Here is a 22,334-nt window from a genome sequence, read left to right on the forward strand (position 1 = left end):
ACTTGTAAAAATGTCAAAACAAGTCATAATATGTTATAAAAATGTTAAGAATAAGATCACTAGGAGAATCAATACTCACGAGTCACGAATGATTGTAATAAACAGATATTAACGAATGATTGTAATAAACTAATATTAATCAATTAGTAACATTTGTTCTTTATTCTCCGCAAATCCGGTCTTTGTCCAATTATTTTCCTTTACATTTCATGTGTTCCATTCAAATGATCCAATTATTTTCCTTTACATTTCATGTTTCATTCAAATGATAGATGGTACTTGCAAGTGGTATAGAGTGTATACATTGCATCCTCAACCAATATTTGTTTGGTAGAATTTTTCTAATTTCATTTTAATTTTTGTATAAGAGATTTTTGGGATGACTTGTAAAGGAAACTGGATGAGAATGGAAAAATTTAAATATAAAAAGAGTTCCTTTGTTGTTTTATATTATTATTTAATTACAGACATTTAACCAACTGTATAACTTAATCATAATCTCGAATTGAATCAAGCTAACAAGTTTACTTCGCAATAAAGAATCAAATTAATCAATTTGATCTAAAAACAAAAACTCAAATTGAACTTCAAGTAATCAATTCATATTATTCAAGTTAAACTTGACCCCCTAATTCTTATGTTTAAATTTTCAAGATCCCATTGATTTAGACTAATTCCAATCTTTTATATACAAAAAAACCAATAATAAATTCACCAAACACTAATAAAAGTAGATAAATTAATTAATTTTAATTAAATATCACAAATTTAAATTTATTCTTAAAAAAGTTAAATGATTTAAAAAATGATAATATTTAATGACACTACATTTGATAAAAAAATTTCCACCAATGAGTGTAACTTACTCTCCCCGTCTTGTAATAAATGTTATCTAACTTTTTTTTATGCAGATACTAACTAATTTACATAAAACCTTAACGAGTATTTTAAATCCAAAATGTGATACGAACAGCAACATGCTTTCATTTCAACTAACACTCATTCATCTCCCCCACCAAACTAGCACATCCATTCATTGCAAGCCAGAGGAGAACCATACACAACTAATTACACTGAATATACATTTTAAAATAAATAATAATTACAACACAACAAAAACAGGTGAGGACGGCACCGGCACTGCCGCTGCCATCACCACCACCGGAACAATATCTGTCCTACTTAATTCTTGTTAGAAGCCACTCAACGAAGGGAAAGAAAATTGCCTCGTGTTGGGACAAATACGCATAAGATATTTAAATTCTTCCTCTGGTCATTCATCATCTGATAAACAGACTACATCAGGTGATGTAGCTGGATGTGCCGAGTTAGCTGGTGTGCTATTACCACTAAATTTGGATAGGTTCAAGTTCATCAATGTAGGCAAATCTGGCATATGTGGCCGAACATTTGGCAGATTTATACCAGGTTGACTGTTAGCATCAGCGCAAGAATTCACGGAAGATAAATTAGGTGTGGATAGCCCACCTGTACTTACAAGCCAATGCCCCCTATGAGGAACAGACTGAAAGTTTGCCGGCATTGACCAGGGTGTCCGGTGAGAAAATGGGGGAGAAGTTACAGGAATATTACCAGGTGCAGGCTGACTTGGCCTCCCATGCGGAACTGTACAGGGACTGGAGGCTGGGATGGATGTTGGGGGTCTATAAGGCTGGAGATGTGGTGCAGGGGCACGTATCTCCCCAGCAGTTTGAGCATTTCCCAAAGGTGAAGAAAGGGAGTTGATATGAGGTACCCTTGGAGAAACACTGGAGAAAGTTCCTGGTGTACTGTAAGTGGCCTGTATTGGTGATACCATAGTCTGAGAGGTAGTTGTAGCGTAGGAACTCTGCATGCTGTCTGCAGGAGGCCCACAAGATGATGGACCGACCAGACAGGGCCGAGTGGCATTTTGCTGACTTGCAAGCTGAAATAGTTGCTGTGGAACACTTGCATCTGACATTAATATAAGGTGTGGTTAGAAAAGACAAACAGAAATGAGGAGAATGGGGAAAAATGAGGTGAATGCGCCTGTGCACAGAGCAGAGAGACACATAAAATGGCATATTTAACTAAATAAAACCCATCCCTGATGTTTACAAAAATCCAAACAACCAACCTTAGAAACAACTGCACTCAGTAAATGTATTGGCAGTTTTTGACTTAATATAAAGAAAGAAAACAAAACCCCAGGATGTAAGTTATTGATATGCATTGTTTGCTTGAGAGCTTGATTCCAAATGCCCTACAAAGCCAATCGAAAGGGAAAGTCCTCTCTGTCCATTAACATTTGTTTTTGTGCAGATTCATTTTTTCATGGTACATAAACGTGGAAGAAGCAAGACACGATCCATGTTAAGAAGTTTCCACAAATATCTTAATGGTATCAGAAATTTAGATATGTTTTCAAGCAGCTAATATACTTCAGCAGAAACTTGTACAGTCAAAAGGAGAATAATAAAGGGCATGGAAATTTCCACCATCACTAGAGTTGAAGAAATATACCTTGCTGCATTCTTGAAGCACCAGATACTTTAAGATCCATGGATTTAGCCCTGAAAGCCTCAGCCAATATCTTATTTACAAGAACTATATTATGTTGTGTATCCAGGTTCTTCCTTATATTCTGAAATTCAACCTCAACCTCCTTACGTTTAATGTCATACTTCCTGTAAAGTTCCTCGAGTTCCTTCTCAAAATCATATTTCAACTGCAATTTCTGCTCCAACAAGTAGAATAATATAGTAAAAGAAAATATGAAGAATATAAAACCTACTATAAGTATCATCATAACAACAGTAAACCAAAAGCTAACCTTGTTTTCATATTCTTTCATATTTTGATCTGTCAGTATTCGTAGTCTTTCCAATTCATTGGTAAGTGGATCAAGGCACAAATGTCGAATAATCCTGGAAGCTGATTGGCTAGCAGGTTGTATAGGATGGTTATTAATCTCTGTGAGAGTTGACAAATTTCTTGTGTCTGAAGACTGTAGTCTGACTCCACCAGGAAGAAGTGAATCAAGGTCCATATTTGAGGCTGGATGTACAACTTGACGAGAACATGAGTCAAGTTCCACATTTGAGGCACACTGCACAACAGCTTGGTTTTGAATCTCAATTGATGTCTCGGGAATGTGGTTGGGGAGACCATCTTCATTCGATGGCTGGTCTTCAGTTCCAGTCACCAAAGGCAAGTTAGCTAGGTCCTGGTTGGAAGAAAGGATACCAGCAGAAGGTAATTGCCCCTCCTGCTCTGGAGGCTCCATGACCAGTGAATCATTCATGGATTGATTGGCTGGTACAATATCAACAGAACTAGATACCAAAATGTTCTGCATTTCTCTAGCAGTATCCCGATCAGGAGGAGACTCTACAGATGATAATGGCTGCACTTGTTCTAGAGGCACCATGAGATCATCAACTGGTCTAGATACTGGAGTCTCTAGGGACAAACTGTTTTCTGTCATGGTTCTACACACTCCTTCCTGCCGGTCTGAATTTGAGGCATGTTGCACAACTTGATTTTGAATCTCAATTGGCATCTCAGGAATGTGGTTGGGGAGATCATCTTCATTGGATGGCTGGTCTTCAGTTCCAGTCACCAAAGGCAAATTAGATAGGTCCTGGTTGGAAGAAAGGAAACCAGCAGAAGGTAATTGCGCCTCCTGCTCTGGAGGCTCCATGACCAGTGAATCATTAATGGATTGATTAGCTGGTACAATATCAACAGGACTAGATACCAAAGTGTTCTTCATTTCTCTAGCAGTATCCGGGTCAGGTGGAGACTCTACAGATGATAATGAATGCACTTGTTCTAGAGGCTCCATGAGATCATCAACTGGTCTTGATACTGGAGTCTCCAGGGATAAACTGTTTTCTGTCATAGTTCTACATACTCCTTCCAGCTGGTCAGATATGGCATTTTTATTCACCACCACACTGTCTGTTAATTGACATTCAGCCACTTTATTGCTATTTTCTGGCTCCAAGACAGGAATTTGTTCATCAGGTAGGGTCCGACCATTGCTTGGGCTAGAAGTACAAGGCCCTGGTGATAAATCTCCATCTAATAATGGACCTCCATTAGATATTTGATCCATGGATGAAGAATTCAGAGCAATTACATTCTCAGGATAATCAGTACAATTGACTGTGGCAGGCCTTCCCACAGCTTCCTCCCCATCTAATACATTTACACTGATTCTCTCATGACGAGTGTTTGACACTTCAAGTGGAATTTGTCCAACAGGTATGCTTGATGAGACTCCATCATGATTTTGTTTCTCAAAAGAAGGTTGATTTGAAAGAATAATACAATCAGCATCTGAGCTACCACGGGGACTATAAGCTTCACGTGGTCTGGACAACACACTATCTAAAACCGATTTCTCGGAAATGTGGTTGGGGAGGCCATCTTCATCTACTGCACCTCCAGATATTTGCTCTGTTGAAGGAGTGAAATTGACAGTCTCAACCATTCCCACATGTGCATCTCTATTTAATATTATGGTCCTATCAGCATTTCTCTCATCAATCAAAGGTGGATTTGGAATGACACTATTTGAACCATTGCTGTCATCATCCTCAAGGCTCTGTGCAAAATTTTCACAATTTTGCATGCACATGGCATTTTCATTACGGACATGGCCTTGAGGTGATTTTGAATTCAATGAGGAAATTCTTTCATCAGACAAAGATGAGTTCAGAGTTTCAGCATTTTTTGAACCATTATTGTCATCAGCCTCATGGATTTGTGCAGCATTCTCACAATTTGATGTGGACATGGTATTTACACTTGGGATATCTTCTTCAGATGATTGAGAATTCACGGGGGCCATATTCTTTGCACCATCATTGGAACCATTAGCCTCAACTTCTATTGATGAACCACAAACAGGATTGCTCAGTATAGTCCCATCAAGTTCCCCTTGCCTAGAAGAAATTTCAACATGATCACCATTTGAACTGGTGGTGTTACACACTGTAGGAGCCACCTCTCCACTGGGAACATCTAATGTTTTCCCATCACATATGTCTTCATTAGATGAAGGCAGAACTCGTGTTATAGCATCTTGCCCAAAATCATGAGATTCACAACTATAATTTACACACTCCCCCTCCTCTGGCGAGCTAATAGCTCCATCAGAACATTGAACATCTAATGTTTTCCCATCACATATCTCTTCATTACATGAAGGAAGAACTCGTGTTATAGCATCCTGCCCAAAATCATGAGATTCAAAACAATAATTTACACACTCCCCCTCCTCTGGTGAGCTAATAGCTCCATCAGAACATTGAACATCTAATGTTTTCCCATCACATATCTCTTCATTACATGAAGGCAGAACTCGGGTTATAGCATCCTGCCCAAAATCATGAGATTCACAACTATAATTTACACACACACCTTCCTCTGGCGGGCTAATAGCTCCATCAGAACATTGTTCTCTGGAATTGGAATGCTTAGAGAAAATATTTCCTTGACTATCATATTCATTTTCAGCAATATTATTGCATTTATTATTAGCATCAGCATGTTTGACCAGAGGAGTTTGCAGTTCAAGTGCGCTACTGCATGGTACAACTACAGAGGCATTGGCATCAGGAGCTTCAGATAATCCAATCCCAGTTCCAATCCTTGTTATGACTTCAACCATATCATTGAAACCCTCTCCTTCAGCAACATGATCAGACACAAGGGCTTTAGGAGCATTAGAATGCTGAGCTTGATCACAGGTCTGGTCAACCTTAGTCCCAGGTTCGTTTGAAGCAACAGGGTTTAACAATTCATCCAGTGCCAAAGTCTCTGGGAATGTCAGCCTTGTTTTTAATTGCTTGGCCTCAAGATCCTTGAGACGTATTTCATGCTGCCTTTCCAATTCTCTAATTATTTTCATGTATTCAGTGTTGAAAACCTTGAGCTTTTGCTCTTTCGTTACATCATTGGGAGAACATAATTGAATAGCAGCCCTGTGTATTTGGTACCTTCTCCAAAACTCATCGTTTTCATTTTCAATATCTTTTTTCAACTTCTGCTTCTCTTCCTGTTGCATCAGAAGTAGCTTGTTCCACTGGCTTTTACGCTTCTGAAAGTTTTTAATATTTTTAGAATTATCATTTTTTACTAATTCAACCTCTGTTGTCTCTTCTATATAAGAAAAAACCCCATTTGATGATTCAGAAGCTTTTGGATAGCTGACAACATTAGAGTTTCCTGTGAGTTTTAAAAAATTTTCCTTCAGAGTCCAGAGCCTTGAATTGATTTCATCCACTACTTCTTTCTTGCAGTCAAAATTCAAGTTCTGCTTAGCAAGCATGAGGGAAGCTTCAAAGTCAAGTTTGTGATTTAGCAAAGAAGCAGCAGTCCAACACTGAAAAGAGAAAGCTTGTCAGTTACATGTACTAAAGGCAACCAAGTGAACAACACAAATCTACAAGAGTTTGGAAACCTAAATCTAACAACATTAAACAGGTTGTTAAAAGCTTTAGAAGATAGAACCATAACTTCTTAATAACAAAAGTTACATCCACAAAGCATTGTTCTATGTAGATCCCTACAATGAAATATGAAGCCTTGTATAAAAGAAAAAGGCAAAAAAAAAAGAAAAATCCATAGAAAGGGAGAAATTTCATTAAATGGAATGAGTGGAAAGAATAAATATTCAACAGAATTAAGATCAGGAAAAGAACTTTTACAAAGTTACTTCAAGTCAAGATAATTTGACCATGAGAATTGTGTCAGGCATGCATATTGAGGCTAGAACCTAGCCTCATTTGATCAGCTGACTGAGCTACCCAGAGATCAGAATCTCAACTTGTACAAAATTTCAAGGCATTCAACATAAGAAAGAGGTTTGAAGTTGACCGGTTAGATCAAGTGCAGAGTAAAAAATGTTTGCCCATTAGGTTGCAGCAACAAACAAATATCAATGGATAAAAAATCAACAGGCATCAATGAAGTATTAGACTTTACCAAATATAAAGGCCAAATGATGTAGAATGAAGGATGTTTAAGGATTATTATGTTATTCTTATTTCTTAAAAATTGTAAGAATGATGCACTTTCATTTTACCAACAGTCATGTATAAAAATGTTTGAAAAAGTTATTCCAGCAAGCAAAAAAGGCTTGGCCAAAGAAAACTGATGGGAAAAAACATATGTATGAAAAAGAAGAAAATTCTGACCAGAGATAGTTGAAAAGCCTGTAATATTGACACTGGTTCTGTACAGATCTGGTAATTGTTCATAGTATATTCAAGACAATTTTCAACCATACTCTTGACATTGTCCTGCATTAGAAAAAAGATGTTAAAATACAACAAAATACAAATTGATAATAGAACCAAGATTGAAATATACTACATCAACTATCATGAAAATCCTGAGTGACAGAGTACATAGTTTTAAAAATCATTGCTCAGGGATGCAGGGTTCCATTAGAAGAATTCAAATGCAATATATATATATATATATAGTAATAAATACACATTCCTTAGGTCATGGATTCATGATCTTGAATTCAGGTTTTAATAGTAACAGGTGAAGCCATTATATGGCTATATTAATGTATACAGCGACTCCCAAATATGACAAAGTAATCTATCAACAACACATACCCACTTTCCAACAAAATCAAACCCTTGGGAATGCCTCATTAGTTATATATATAGATATGCTCTCATTAGTTATTTCCAGCTCCCCCCCCCCCAAAAAAAAATAATAATAAATTACTTTATAATTATATTGGCTTTTGATTCTAAGAATGAACCTGGTATGGTAGCTTTTGGTGTAGAATGAGTAAAATATAGGTCTACACTCTACACCTATAGTTGGATCCAAAACATATTGGCCTGATCACCATTGTTCTTTCATTCCAAGCACCTAGCAACCATTTCCAACCCATTATCTTCAATCCAATTACTGATCTAAGCAATATCCTTTCTGTTAATATTAAAAATCTTGTACTTTTCCTGTTTCAGATATCACTATTAAGTTTCAACCTTATACTTTTCCTATTTCAGACACTCCTATTAAATTTCTAAACAAAATGTTACAAGATCAGACAAAATCAGAAAATCCACATCAGAAAGTTTCTCCAACATATCCTGGATCTAGCCTTTTAACCTTGGACTTCACAATTCCAAAACAGATTTCATTCCCACACCATTGCAAGACAACATTCACAAGATTCAAACTAAAACATTTGCAAAATTATGACAGGATTAGTAATCTATCATCTGAACATCCAGAGTGTAATAAAAGGACAGCATCAAATCAACCAAATTATGAAGGCCTTTTACAAACAAACAAACAGCACGTATAACTTGGCAAAAAGAAAACAAGCTACATACAGGGAGACGCAGAATTTCACAAAGATTTGCTATCTCTGGCTTCAGTAAAAGATGTAAGCTCCTTTGCTGTTTCCGTATTTTCTCAGTTTCAACAGTGACCCCTAGAGGTCTCTTTGAGTCTGTCATTTGATCAGCAAACAAATGAGTAAGAACTAAGAACTGCAATTCACATGGAATAAATTATCAACCAGCATTGATATGAGGAGAAAGGACAGTTGAGGCGGCAGCAGCACGCCCAAAAACTGCCTCACTTTGAGACAGTAAGACAAGGTGAGTGCCTCTTTGAAAGTGAGGCAACCAGATTTTGGGGGGGGGGGGGGGTGAAGCAAATTAATTCTACAGCTGTGATGGGAATAAGGAAAAGCAAGTTAGTTGGGGATGGAGGAAATGAAGGAAGTATGCCGTGTTAGCCTGAGTTTGGTTGGTAATAAAGAAGTTTGTACATGTTTCCTTCAGTTTGAAGATGAAACGAGAGAAGTATAAGTCTCAGCTATGATGGTGAAAAAACATAGATAAGAATCTTCAACGAAGATGTGAGAAGCCACCTATATTACTCCTTTGGCACTGTCTGAACTCTGAAAGATTTTTGTTTTTGGCTTCTTCCCATATTTTCCCTCAGATAGGTCAGATGACTACTCTACATCTTATTCACTTGCTAGGATAAGAATGATTCAGTAAGGATTTGGGGTATTATTTTGGTCACCAATAAGTTTGCAACTCAAATGGCACAACCCCCAATCTCTAAGACCATAGGCCAAGTCATGCCAGAGATTCAAACTACTCTAGACCACCTATCCCTCTGTCTTAACCAAATCCAAGCACATTCAATTCACAAAAAGAAAAGAAAAAATGTATCATTTTGGTTGAGTTCATGATACAACAGAGGTGAATGCCTCATGCCTCAAGTATAAGAAAAAGCCTCCACATCAGCATTGAGGCTCCTCAGGTGATGAGAAGCTATCCAAGAAACCTGCCTTGTCTCATTAAATCTCCATATTTTCCAAGAAACACTGTTACAAACACAAGCAGTTGAACTAGACTAGAATTAAGAGACATTACCCACTGGACCTCCAGAATTTCCTGCAAAAAGTACTTTATGGTGTCAAACGCCCATAGGAAACATCAATGGCTACAATAATTCTTGTTATTTGTCAATGTCATTTGTCTGTGAAGACACATAACAAACTGAAACTTAATAATGATGGGGACAACTAACCATCCTTGTTCCTAGTAGATAAATTATCACCATAAGATTTTGAAGAAGGCTGATCAACATTATTGGCCGTTTTCCTCCCATCCCTTTTCACATCTGATTCTGATAAGGAGATATGCCTGAAAAAAAAACAGTTAATACAAACTTAGGAGCTAACAAAATAAGCTTATCCCAAAACTAATGTGCAGGCAAGGTTTTTTTTCTTCTTTTAAGATACTGGCATTATTTTTAATCCACCTAAAAATTGATTTGTACACATATCATCTTGTATTAATGTATCAAATGTGTTGACAGGACCATTTCCTGTAAGCAATACAATCTACACAGAGAAACTAAACTTTAGGTGGTTATAATAGCCAGGTGGTTTCTTAACAAAATATGTAAAGAGCAGCAAGATTGTTGCCACAGGTCCATACCATGTGACATAATCACTAAATGCTGTTAAAAATTGTTAGGAACTCAACAACCAAATGGATTAAGTATCAATAACCCAAGTAGCTAGCAGGTATATGCATATGTTTGGGAAAGTTGACATAAGAGGTGCTAAAGGTGTTTGGCCAAAAGGGGAAGGTCAAACATGAGAGATGTAAGAGAATGATAGTCAGTTAGACACATAGGAGAGAAAATTGATGTAAGGAGGTATGCAGGGGACAAATCTCTTGGGAGCTAGGGGAAGGGATACATGTGTATTCTATTAGTAAAATTTGTGACAGAGGAGTGCCTCTATGCGAAGCTTAGGCTAGGGGTGAATTCTTATCTTTTGAGGATGATCCATTATTTGTTTACCATTATCATACTTGAATAATAATACACATTCACATATATTTACAGCTACTTTGAGAGAAAGTGAAGGTGTATAAATGCAATTTTAGCGACACTCACTTTAACTTTACTATCTATTACCTTTCCCTTTCATCCTTTTTCTTTCCTATTTTCCTTGCTCAAATGACTATTAGAAAAAAGTTAGCAACTAAAAAACATCCATACAATATTTGCTCAAAACCAACATGTGCATGTAGGTTGGACAATTATTTAGTTAGTTTAGATTTTTTTTAATTTTATTATATTAGATTTTGTTGGTCTATATATAGAGTACAGATTCTCATCAAATGTCTTGAACAACTTTAGAGCATCTGAAAGTTAAGTCAGAGGAGCACTCTACATTTATCATGGGAGTAACCTACCAACAGGAGTACTCTTGGATTAATTTTCCATTTTGTTACCCATCAGTATGACAAGTTGGCAATGAAAAAATTATGCCTTAATTAAGCTTACGGTCCTAATATTTTTTTCTGTAATTATTTTAGTCCTTTAGTTTTTCAATGCATTCATTTTAAACACTCAATTCATCAATTACATCAAATTTCCATAGATCATATATCCAAATCATTTTATTAAACTCCAATGTGTCCAACAGTTATTCAAATGTCTTTTAGAAAAATCAAACTCGACACCTCACATCTTACTAGAAAAAAGCCAAACTGTATTTTTAACATACAGAAAAAGAGGAAACTATGAGAGAAAACTATGAAAAGAGGAAACTATGAGAAGGCTAAACCTAATAAAAGCAACAAAACATGGATTAAAACTTATTTCATATTAATTCAGGAATAGCATTGATTATTTCCCTATCATTTGCTAAAAATTAACAATTACCTTATCCTTTTGGAACGTGACCCGCTGGTCTCCACAACATTGCCACATATTCTTGATGGGTGAGCATCCTCAATCAAGTTGCTGTTGTCATTGTCAACCAACATAGCAGAAGCATTTGCATGCATGTCCACCATATTTCTTTTTCTCTTGGAAGATATCGATTTTTCACCTTTATCATTCTCTACACATTTCATAATCAAATTTTCATTTGATATAGAATCCCTTGACCCTAGCTTCTGCAATGTCTCCTCTTTGCACGATTCAGACTGAACCCTTTCAGGTGCCCCACTGGGCGGCTCACAAGTTGCAGCATTAGATGATACAATTGAATTTACAGTCACATTATTATCTAATAGTTCTTTCAAAGGCCCACTCAACTTAGGCTCAGCTCTCATCTCTTTACCATTGGCATCTTCAGGTGGCAGAATATCCTTATAATCCTTGGCAGAATCAAAACAATTCTCTTTAAGGCACCCATCAATCTTGTCCCTACCCCCGTCATCACCTTCCTGAGCTGACCTATCCACCTCATTTGATTTCTCATGGCAATCTGGCATTCAAAAATTAAAAGTAGAAGAATATTAACAACAAGAATATACTAACACTAGCACATCACACTCAGCAACATTTTTAGTTAACAACTCATCACCTTCTTGAGTTGACCAATCAATCCCATTTGTCTTATCATGGCAATCTGGCAGTCAAAAATTAAAAGTAGAATAATATTAACAGCAACAATATACTAAGTACTAACACTAGCAACATTTTCAGTTGACAACTCTTCACCTTCTAGAGTTGACCTATCATTCTCATTTGTCCTCTCATGGCAATCTGGCAGTCAAAAATTTAAAGTAGAAGAGTATTAACAACAACAATATACTAACACTAGACACCTCACTCAGCAGCATTTTCAATTAACAACTCATCACCTTCTTGAGTTGACCTATCCATCCCATTTGTCTTCTCACGGTAATCTGGCAGTCAAAAATTAAAATGAGAAGGATATCAATAACAACAATATACTAACACTAGCACACCTCACTAAGCAACATTTTCAATAATTTAATTAACTCCTCACCTTCTTTAGTTGATCTATCCATCCCATTTGTCTTATCAGGGCAATCTGGTAGTCGGAAATTAAAAGTAGAAGAATATTAACAACAATATTATACTAACACTAGCACACCTCACTAACCACCATTTCTTCAATTAATTCCTCACCTCCTTCAGTTGACCTATCCATCCCATTTGTCTTGTCATTGCAATCTGGCAGTCAATAATCAAAATTAGAAGAATATTAACAACAACAATATACTAACACTAGCACACTCACTCGGCTACATTTTTTAACTATCCACATTTTGATAACCAGAAATATTACTGATAGACTAGCCCTAAATTCCATCTTCACCTACAAAGGCATCATAGCCAAAGAGAACTGAGTGAGAGTGTGTGTGTGAGAGAGAGAGAAAACTGTATGCTATTGATAGTTGAAAAGTTGAAACTTGTAACAATCCAATAACAAAACTCCACCTAACTCAAACATTCTTTTAAAAAGTGTAACTGATCAGAACCAACTCATAACCACCCCCACTAAACTCTAACCAACTCCACCAGTTAGAATAACACTGCAACTGATCTGAAACGATTCATAGCCACTCTCTTCACAAAATAAAATTACTTTACTCATTAAATTTATAAATTTTCTGCAATCTGATAAGTTACCTCTCTTAGGTTTAACAAAGAGAGCACGATACTCGCGCGCAGTCATTCTCTTAGGTCTAAGTCTCGATGAAGCTTCCGAGCCACTTTCCTCATCCTCGTCATCATCATTATCATCATCCTCGTCACCGCTAGCCTCAAACGCCAACTGTTTCCCACTGCAATGGCACTTCGAACCCGAACTCTTGGATTTTGAAGCCGAAGGATCCGAAGAAGAAGAAGGAGAAGCGTTCTTCGTTCTCTCAGATCTCCGCAACGGACTCGGCGTCTTCTGACCGAATCTCACCGTGATTCTCGCCGAGAGCGACGGCGGCGTCCGCTTCTCGAGCCACTCCGACTTGCGATTCGGAGTGGCGGTGGTGACGGAACCGCTCGCAACAGCTTTATTCGACAATGACTCTGTCGAAGACCTCGTAACTGGTCCTTTCTCCGCGACGGGACCGGAACCAGTGACGTTCGCCATTAAAACTTAATTTGCAAACCCTAATTTGCCAACAATAGCAGTTTCGGAGACATGGTGGTTTCTTCTGAGCAATGTTGAGCTCGGAGAGTGGCGGAGAAATTTATACTCGCGAAGGGCGACGGAGTTGGGCTGGTGTTGCAATCAAGGGGATTCTCCGAGCACTATAAAACAAAACGCGGCAGGTGTACCCCAGAAAAGCAGAGAAAGAAATACAATTGGCCGGGAGAAAGGGCATTCTAGACTTTGACTACAAAGTTCTACACTTTTGCCAACACTTAATGCTGTTAGTATTTTATTTTATTTAGGAGGTTTAACTAGTTTAGAATCTTTAGGAGTAAAAATACCAGTCTTGTAGAGATTTTAATTAGGTTTTTGAATTATTTGTCATTTTTAAATAAGTTCCTGAAATTTCTTTTAGTTTCAATTGGATTTCTAAACTTATATTTATTTTTTAATTAGGTTCAATAGAAACTTATTAATAAAAAAATCAGAAACAAATAAAAGTTTAGGACCTAATGAAAAATTTGGTAAAAGTTTGGAGATCCCCAAAGTAATCAAACCTTAAAGTAATTAAGTAAAAAATTAAATAAAGTTTATATTGTTGTCGTATTTGAAAAACAAAAAACTACCCAGGTTCCATTGCCATGTCTTTCTTTAATTACTCATGATAATTATGAGGTGTGTTTGCAGCTAATATATTCAAGGCATATATTGTATAAAGTTCGAAGAGTTAGTTACGTATTTTAAAAAATAATATTACATAAATTTAAAATTGTTAATAAAATAATTTAAATAAAAGACAAAGTATATAAAAATTGTAGGAAGATGTCAAATTTAGAAAAATAAAAGGAGAAGAATTATGTTTCAATTCGTTTAAACAAAAAATAATAATAAGAGATTAATTTTTTTATTCTATTCTTGAAAATTGAGTCTCTTATAAAATATATTAAAAATACATACAAAGTATATTTATAAAACTTATTATTTATAAGTAAGTTGATTATATATTTTATTTCATTTACATAAACAACAGAAATTAAAAAAAAAACATATTTTCGTTAGATCAAATCTTTATCAAAGGAAGCTTATTATATCATAATCCTTATTCGAACTAAATCATATTAAATTTAATAAATGATGAACATTTTTTTTATATTTTATAAATTTTTAATTTTTTATTGATTGTGTCTAAGAGTGAGGTATTAGGTTTTTATGTCTATCCAAGAAAATCTTAAAAAAAACTCCTTGTTACGATAATCTTTTTTGAAGTTACTAATTTATCTTATTATTCATACCATGTGTTTATTATTTCATGCATATATGATTTTAACCTAGTCATTTCATGCATATATTTAATCTATTCTTGATTGGCGAATTCACAATCCAATGGGAGGAAGGGCCTACTTCCCGAGACAGACAACACATAAGATATTGAATATGATTGGTAAGAAACAAATAGAAAGGAATAAAAACAAACATCTTGTAACAACTATAAAAAAAAAAATTAAGTTTATCCTCAAATAGCCATTTGTTTTTCGGCCGGCTTCTTGCGCATTGATGCATTTGACCACACGTGTTGACAAACTTTGAATAAGTTTTTAGTCAAATGGTCTTGATCTCTAATGTCATCTTTCTTTTGGAACCTTGCTAAATAATTCAATCATACCTTAATAGCAATAATGAATGACACAATTCATATGAATCAAGCTCAAACCCAGGAGAGATATGATATATTATCACTTTGATTTAGCATCCCCTTCTTTTGTTCCCCCTTCATTCTCCTCTTTGTGATTTCTAGTGACTACTGAGAAATTCCCTTAATGGGAAATCTTGTACTTAACCACAAAATTATGCTTCATCTTTGGTTTGTTGCTTGGATGTGCTTAGGTGCATGCTCAGCTCAATTGTCTTACGACCAAAATAATTGTACTTCAAATGAAATTGGGCAAGGGACAAGGTACAGTTGCAAGTCAACGAAGGATTCATGCAGAACATTCTTGGTGTATAGAGCAAATAAGCATTTGAACACCATTTCAGAAGTCTCAAAGCTCTTCAACACGAACTCTGATGAGGTGCTTCTGAAAAACAACCTCACACCTCTTTCTTTGTTTGATGAACTCAAACAAGGTAAAGAGGTGCTTATTCCTGTTAATTGCACCTGCTCTGGAGGGTATTTTCAAGCCAGTTTAAGCTATAAAGTCCTTAACAACACGACATATTCCGAGATTGCTTGTGGTGTTTTTGAAGGGCTGCTGAAACATCTCACACTGGCTGAGGAAAACATTTCACAAGGTAATAAACCAGAAGCTGGTTCTGAGCTTCGTGTGCCTCTCATGTGTGCTTGTCCTGACAGTTACAATTTCACAAGGAGCATGAAGGTGAAGTACCTTGTCACATACCCCCTAATACTAGGAGATGATCCTGACAAATTGAGTGAAAAATTTGGCATCTCAACTGAAGAATTCTATGCAGTTAATAGCTTGAATCCCTTTTCAACGGTTTATCCTGATACAGTTGTTTTTGTTCCAATAAAGGATGGTCCAATCAGAATACATGATATTCCTGATTCTCCTTCTCCACCTCCTGGTTTTCTTTCCACAAATCCAGTGGTTACGACCGAGGAATCCACACAATCATCGAATTTGTACATTGCAGGATCGGTTATAGGATTCTTTTTGTTCATAACATTGCTTGCTAGTGGATTGTACATGAAGAGAATCAGGAAAAGTGATGATGTCCATTCCATTAGTCAAACAAACTCCCTCACTTTGTGGTCACCAACTAGAAGCTCTCATATATCTACCCAAACCGGTAAAAACTCTACTACTTGGTGCCTTTCCCCAGATCTTCTTGTTGGAATAAAGTACTACTTACTCAATTACAGCATGGAAGAGCTCCAAAAGGCCACCAACAATTTCAGTGAAGAAAACAAGATCGGTCACAACCGGGGTCGCGAAGGTGACTTTGTCTACAAGGGCTCAGTCAATGATCATGAGGTGATGATAAAGAGGATGAGGTTGGAAGACACACAACAGGTGATTGATTTACATTCTAAAATCAACCACATTAATATTGTGAACTTGCTTGGTGTTTGTTATGTTGGTAAGAGCAATAAAGATCCATGGTCTTATTTAGTTTTTGAGTTGCCTAAGAATGGATGCCTGAGGGACTGCTTATCTGATCCATGCAATCCAATAAATTGGTACAAAAGGACACAAATAGCCTTTGATATTGCAACATGTCTTTACTATTTACATTGCTGTTCTTTTCCTTCCTATGCTCACATGAACATTAGTAGTAGAAATATATTCATAACAGCAAATTGGAGGGGAAAACTGGCAGACGTTGGAAGAGCATTGGCTGCTAGTGTCACACTCACACCTACCAAAAGAAATAGTGTGGAAATTCCCAAAGGATTGGTGGCACCAGAATACCTCTTACATGGCTTGGTTTCTGAAAAAGTGGACATTTTTGCATTTGGGGTTGTTTTGCTTGAGTTGATCTCAGGAAGAGACAACTTTGATGGAAAACCAATCAAAGATTCCCTTGGATTTTTGTTGGGGGAAGCCAGTGAAGGGGGTTGTTTTGAAGGGTTAAGGAGCTTCATGGATCCTAATTTGAAGGATTACTCTCTTCCAGAGGCTTTATGTTTGTCTTTCTTAGCAAAGGATTGTGTGGCAGATGATCCCCTGCATAGGCCATCCATGGATGATATCATGAAAGTCCTTGCAAAAATGGTGTAGCCAAGAGCAGTACAATAAAATCTGTAATCAAATTGGCTAACATTAAGCTTGTAAGTATGAAATGTAAGAAATATTATTATGTTCCCTCCTCTTTTGTTCCTCGTGATTATGAAAATCTAAGAAATATTGATACATCTGTTTATGCTAGGAATTGTTTGGTTTGTCAAGGCATCTAATCTATAAACTAAATAATTAAATATTTTTGTGTTCTTAATTGGTCTTCAGTTTTGTCACCAAATATTTGTGCTTGGACACAAATGAATCATCACCTCAACACTTAGTCATTGGAGGATATTAGAGAAGCAGATTCCATTTTGCACTTATAGCACCGTCATGCATGCATAACATCTATGTCTTTTTTATTTTTTTATTTTTTGACAGAAGCATCTATGTTTATCTATAACTTCAAAATTAGGAAAGTTTCTGTTCCACCGTATGTAGCAATATATTAGTATTAATGAAACAAGGGCCAGATTGGATCCTTTTTTAGACTGGGTTAATATTCTATAACTATAACATTTTTTTTCTGGGAAAATAAAAAATGCGTTAGAAATAAATAATTTTAATACGCTCTTTTAAATATTTTTTTATATTTAGTGAAATTTATTAAAAATAGAAAATTACTAGGAAAATTTATATCACTTCATAAATTTTAATTTGATAATATATTATTATATTTTTTAAATGTTGAGTGTTTTGATTGAACCCTATATATCCTTATGAGTGTGGTAACCATTTTGGCAGCATGATTTGGGTAGTGATAAATTTTATTAGAGGAAGACGGTGATCTGACCACCTGTAGAGACTTGCAAACTTTTTTCTTTTACGCTTGAAATGCTTAAATTGAGGTTTGATCCGATCTAACAAGACACAAGCTTCTCCATTGAGGTGTCTTGAAAGTCATGCTAACTACAAACTAAACACACACTTAGTGTTTAAATAAGTTTTTAGCACAATAATGATAATGTGTGTGAGAGAGAGAATACTTGATAGAGGTAACTACTAGTATTTGTCAAGATATGCCATCACATTGGGATGTCTTATTGTTGGCTCAGGATGAGTTGGCATGCACTTGACTCTTATTGGCCTACCAAATAAGAAGACTTTTACTAGGTTGAAAATATGTCCAAATTTAATCTAAAACACTGATTGAGTCTCTGGTTTCAAAGATATAAAATAAAAACTATCATCATCGTGGTTATGGCATGTTTGATATCTCTTATTTTTTACTAGGTTGAAAATAGGCTCAAATTTACTTTCAAATTCTTATTTTTTTTATAACCATTAAAAATGTAAGATGGCGATGATAATCTGTCCAATTGGATTTTAAAAAAAATCAATTGGGAGAAAGTTTTATTATTTTTAATTTATTGTATTTTTTGGGTAAATATATTTTGCTTCCTCTCTCTCTATATATATATATTATCAACTTGGTCTTGTATTTTAAAATCAATTAATTTGACCCTAAAAAAATTAGTTTCTAATGTCACATAGTAGTTACATTATAGGTGATTAATATGTGATAGTCATGTCACTATTATGTATTAACCATGAGTCACTTCAATGAATATGTCTAATCATATTATAATGAGACTAGCAATTTCACATATTTTTAAAAATATAAAATCAAACTCATCAGTTTTAATTAAGACAAAATTTAGTAAAAAAAATAACAGGACTTAAAACACAATTTTTCATATATATATATATATATATATATGAAGTGTCTTTAATGACGTCAAAATAATTGTTTGACATTTTGTCAAATCCTAGTTCTATTGGGACAAGTTTAAAAAAAAAAATGAAGAAAAAAAAAACAAAACGGAAAAAAAGAAAGGAAGAACAAAAATAAAATGGAAAAAATAATAATAATAAGGGAAAGAATCATAAGGAACTTAATAGGTTCTCTTTAAAAGTCCATTAGGTCAAAGAGAACGGAAGGAGAAGGAACAATACAAAAGAAGGTATGAACATCAAAAAACACAGAAAATAAGAAGAGGCATGAATCCAAAAAAGATAAAAAAAAAGACTAATTGCATCACATTATTTGGCACTGCAATCAGAGAAGGAGAAGGGATCTCCAAGTATTCCCTCGTTCCTTCTCTCTCATCTCTGTCTTTCTCCCTTGTCCTCTCTTTTACTCTTTCTTCCCTCTCTACTCCTCTTTCATTTTTTTTTGGTTCTTTCTTTTGGTCTATTGTTTGATTCGTTTCATGTCGTAGGTGAATCCATTGGCTGCTGGTGAGATTCTTAGAAGTTTTCTGTTAATGTTTGTGTAAAAAAATGAAAAAAAAGTTGAAACATGCCTAGTTTCTTGAGCATGAAATAAAATAAAATTGTTATTTATACTTCCTTTTTACATATATACCTTTTTTCATTTTGGGCCTAACCCATTTTAAAAAAAAATCTTACATAAAACAAATACTATTAGTCACACCCCATCTACACACACCCCACTCCTTTTAGGTATAGCCCAAATAAAGTAAAAATTGTTATTTACACCACCTTTTCTTCTTATTTTTTCAGTTTGGCTCTATTATTTATTTTATTTTCAAATTTGATTTATCATTGCTTGGTTAGTTAGTAATGTGATGTAAATATTATGTCACTTATTTTATTTTCTCCCACGTTTTAACCCGTCACCCTTAATTACTAAGTGTGTTCCCCGCTTATATTCTATCTCTTTTTATTCTCATTCGATTTATTTGTGCACGTCTCGTCCATTTAATTAATTACGTAACGCTATGTCAATTATTCATTTATTTTGCAATTCTGCATTAGTATTATTTAGTATGCCCTTATGTTCCATGCACTCCATACTAGGTCTTTGACTTGCTTGGAGGTGTTTTAATAACGTATGGATAAATTTTGTGAATGTCATGTTGGGTCTCCGACTTGCTTAACTTCACAAAGTTTATCGTAAACCCGAAATTTTTTTCACATTCCGTGCACTCCATGCTAGGTCTCCAACTTGCTTAGTGGTGTTTCAATAAAGTGAGTAAATTTTGTGAATATCATGTTGGGTCTCCGACTTAATTGACTTCACAAAGTTTACCGCAAACCTGAAATCATTTTCACATTACGTGTAATCCATGTTAGGTCTTCCACTTGCTTGGTGGTGTTCAATAACACATGAGTAAATTTTATCAATATCATGTTGGGTCTCCGACTCGCTTGACTTCACAAAATTTATCACAAAACTAAAATCTTTTCTAAAAAGATAAAAAATACTCAAACAAATAATCACTCAATTCTCCTTTTCTCAATGAACATTATGCGTTATTCAAAATCGCTTCAAGGTCTGATGCCCTAAGCAATTCTCTCCACTATTTTCTTAAAATTCAATGTCATTTCAAGGTCCAACACCTTAACGACTCTTTCTCACGCAATTAAAATAAATCTTTCGAAAAAAGATAAAAACAACCCAACACACAAGTTGTTTTTTATCCAAAGAACTACGTAAGTCTGATTTTCTCATTGCACTTGACGATACGTAAGAGTGAGGGCAAACTCCCTTGTCAACCTAAAAAAACTAAAAAAATAAAAGTCCTTTTTTGTTTCTAAAACTAAAAACTTTCTTTCTTTTTCTAAATAAACAAAAATACAAACATAATTCATGTTCTCAACGGAAGATAAATAATTAAAAGTCAGTTTATTTTTAGCACGTTCAATTAAAGGCTATTGTCTTCATGATGGACGCGTGGGGTATTAACACCTTCCCTGCACATAAATGACTCCCAAATCATTTTTCTCAAATCGTAGATCATTCTTTATCTTTTTGGTTTTCCCAACGTTTTTCTCAAATAAACATTGATGGTGACTCCCCTAGTCTTCCTTTTTAAAAGACCTCTCTTTCTATTTTTTTTGTCACTGTCCCGCCGTGATCCACGTTGCGACAGATGACGACTCCACTGGGAATTGGTTAGAGAGTTTAGCCATTCAATTGAACGTGCAATTTTATCTTGACTTTTTTTTTATTTATTTTCCCTTTTTCTTTTATCTTTTTGTTGTGCTCTCGTTCGTTGTCGTTTCATTCTGCTATCGTTCTTTTCGTGGTTTTACTTCGATCTTGTTTTCTTTATTCTTTGTTTCACTCTTGCTTGTATATATCCTTTGCTACGTTGTTAATTCTTTGTGTCTATTTATCACTTTCGTAGTTAGAAGTAAATTGTGGCATTGAATCCTAGGGTAGACGACATGTGCTTTATTTGTTGTATCTGCCTGAGAATTTTCTGATCGTTTTGCAGGTGTTTTGGGTAGTTCTTAGGTTGCTCTGCTCACACACGACACCTACACTTTTTGCACACACATTGAGATATTAGGTCCTATACCTTGGTCTATGTGAACCATAGGGAGTGGAGGTCAATCTGTGATCATGTTGGGTCTCTGACTCGCTTGATGACAGTGAAGTGTCATCTAAAATTTTTCTCTTTTTGTGATGCATTATTGTTGCTGGTAGTGAGGAACATTATTGTCTTTTCTATCTAGGTTAAGCTGGTATTTATAGCCAAAAACATTATTGTCGCTGATATTTATTATTGTCACTTGATGACATCTATCTAGGTTAAGCTTATAATAAATACCTCACTCTATAGCCAAAAACATTTTCTGGCTTTCACCCCAAATGTGCACTTGGCCAGATTCAAGCGCATATTGTTCTTATGAAACTGCCTGAACATCTTGATCAAGCCCAACAAGTGAGACTCAATCGTCGTACTTTTCATGATTATATCATATACATAGGCTTCCAGATTTATCTTTATCTAAGCTTCAAAAACTTTTTTCATTGCCATCTAGTAAATGCACCAGCATTCTTCAAGCTAAAGGATATTACCTTACAAAAATAGTTTGCCTTCTCTATCATGAAGGTGATCCTTTCCTGGTTAAAACTAAGGGTATTTTATAAATCCTAAATGCACCGAGATGCATTTTAGGGACAAAACCGCAAAGCTCATACGAGTCAAAACTAATAATACCTCAAATGTGTGAACAAGACGATGCAGGAGACTTGCAGTCAAAACATTAATCTTGTTAAAAAAAAAGGGAAATACCTAAAACCACACAAAATCACCATTGCGCCTGCTCCACACAATGAGTTATTTTTCACCCGAGACTATTGTCTCCAACCCTAGGGTGGGAGATTACGGAGGGAGACAAAATGTTGCTTTGTAGTGGAGACA

At 35.4% G+C, this 22,334-nt stretch overlaps 2 protein-coding genes across 3 annotated transcripts; one reads left to right on the forward strand and one right to left on the reverse strand.

Annotated features, from left to right (window-relative positions):
* Nucleotides 1–797: 797 nt before the first annotated feature.
* Nucleotides 798–13,908, reverse strand: LOC100792516 (uncharacterized). Of its 2 annotated transcripts, XM_006592205.4 has the most exons (14): nucleotides 12,952–13,908; nucleotides 12,448–12,492; nucleotides 12,305–12,349; nucleotides 12,156–12,200; nucleotides 12,013–12,057; nucleotides 11,876–11,920; nucleotides 11,227–11,776; nucleotides 9,574–9,689; nucleotides 9,417–9,437; nucleotides 8,358–8,476; nucleotides 7,191–7,295; nucleotides 2,816–6,376; nucleotides 2,506–2,719; nucleotides 798–1,956 (listed from the first exon to the last, which is right to left on the reverse strand). In XM_006592205.4, exons 1-14 carry the CDS (start codon nucleotides 13,409–13,411, stop codon nucleotides 1,274–1,276), a joined length of 6,054 nt encoding a protein of 2,017 aa, XP_006592268.1. In that variant the 5' UTR covers nucleotides 13,412–13,908; the 3' UTR covers nucleotides 798–1,273. The 2 variants fall into 2 exon arrangements, with proteins under 2 accessions (XP_006592268.1, XP_006592270.1); XM_006592207.4 differs by lacking the exons at nucleotides 11,876–11,920; nucleotides 12,013–12,057.
* Nucleotides 13,909–15,074: 1,166 nt separating this feature from the next.
* On the forward strand, nucleotides 15,075–17,368 carry LOC100818937 (lysM domain receptor-like kinase 4). Its single transcript, XM_003539726.5, has one exon. The coding sequence runs from the start codon at nucleotides 15,232–15,234 to the stop codon at nucleotides 17,152–17,154; it is 1,923 nt and encodes a 640-aa protein (XP_003539774.2). The 5' UTR covers nucleotides 15,075–15,231; the 3' UTR covers nucleotides 17,155–17,368.
* Nucleotides 17,369–22,334: the final 4,966 nt, after the last annotated feature.

Source organism: Glycine max, chromosome 12 (assembly GCF_000004515.6).
Source record: "Glycine max cultivar Williams 82 chromosome 12, Glycine_max_v4.0, whole genome shotgun sequence".
Classification (NCBI taxonomy): Eukaryota; Viridiplantae; Streptophyta; class Magnoliopsida; order Fabales; family Fabaceae; genus Glycine; species Glycine max.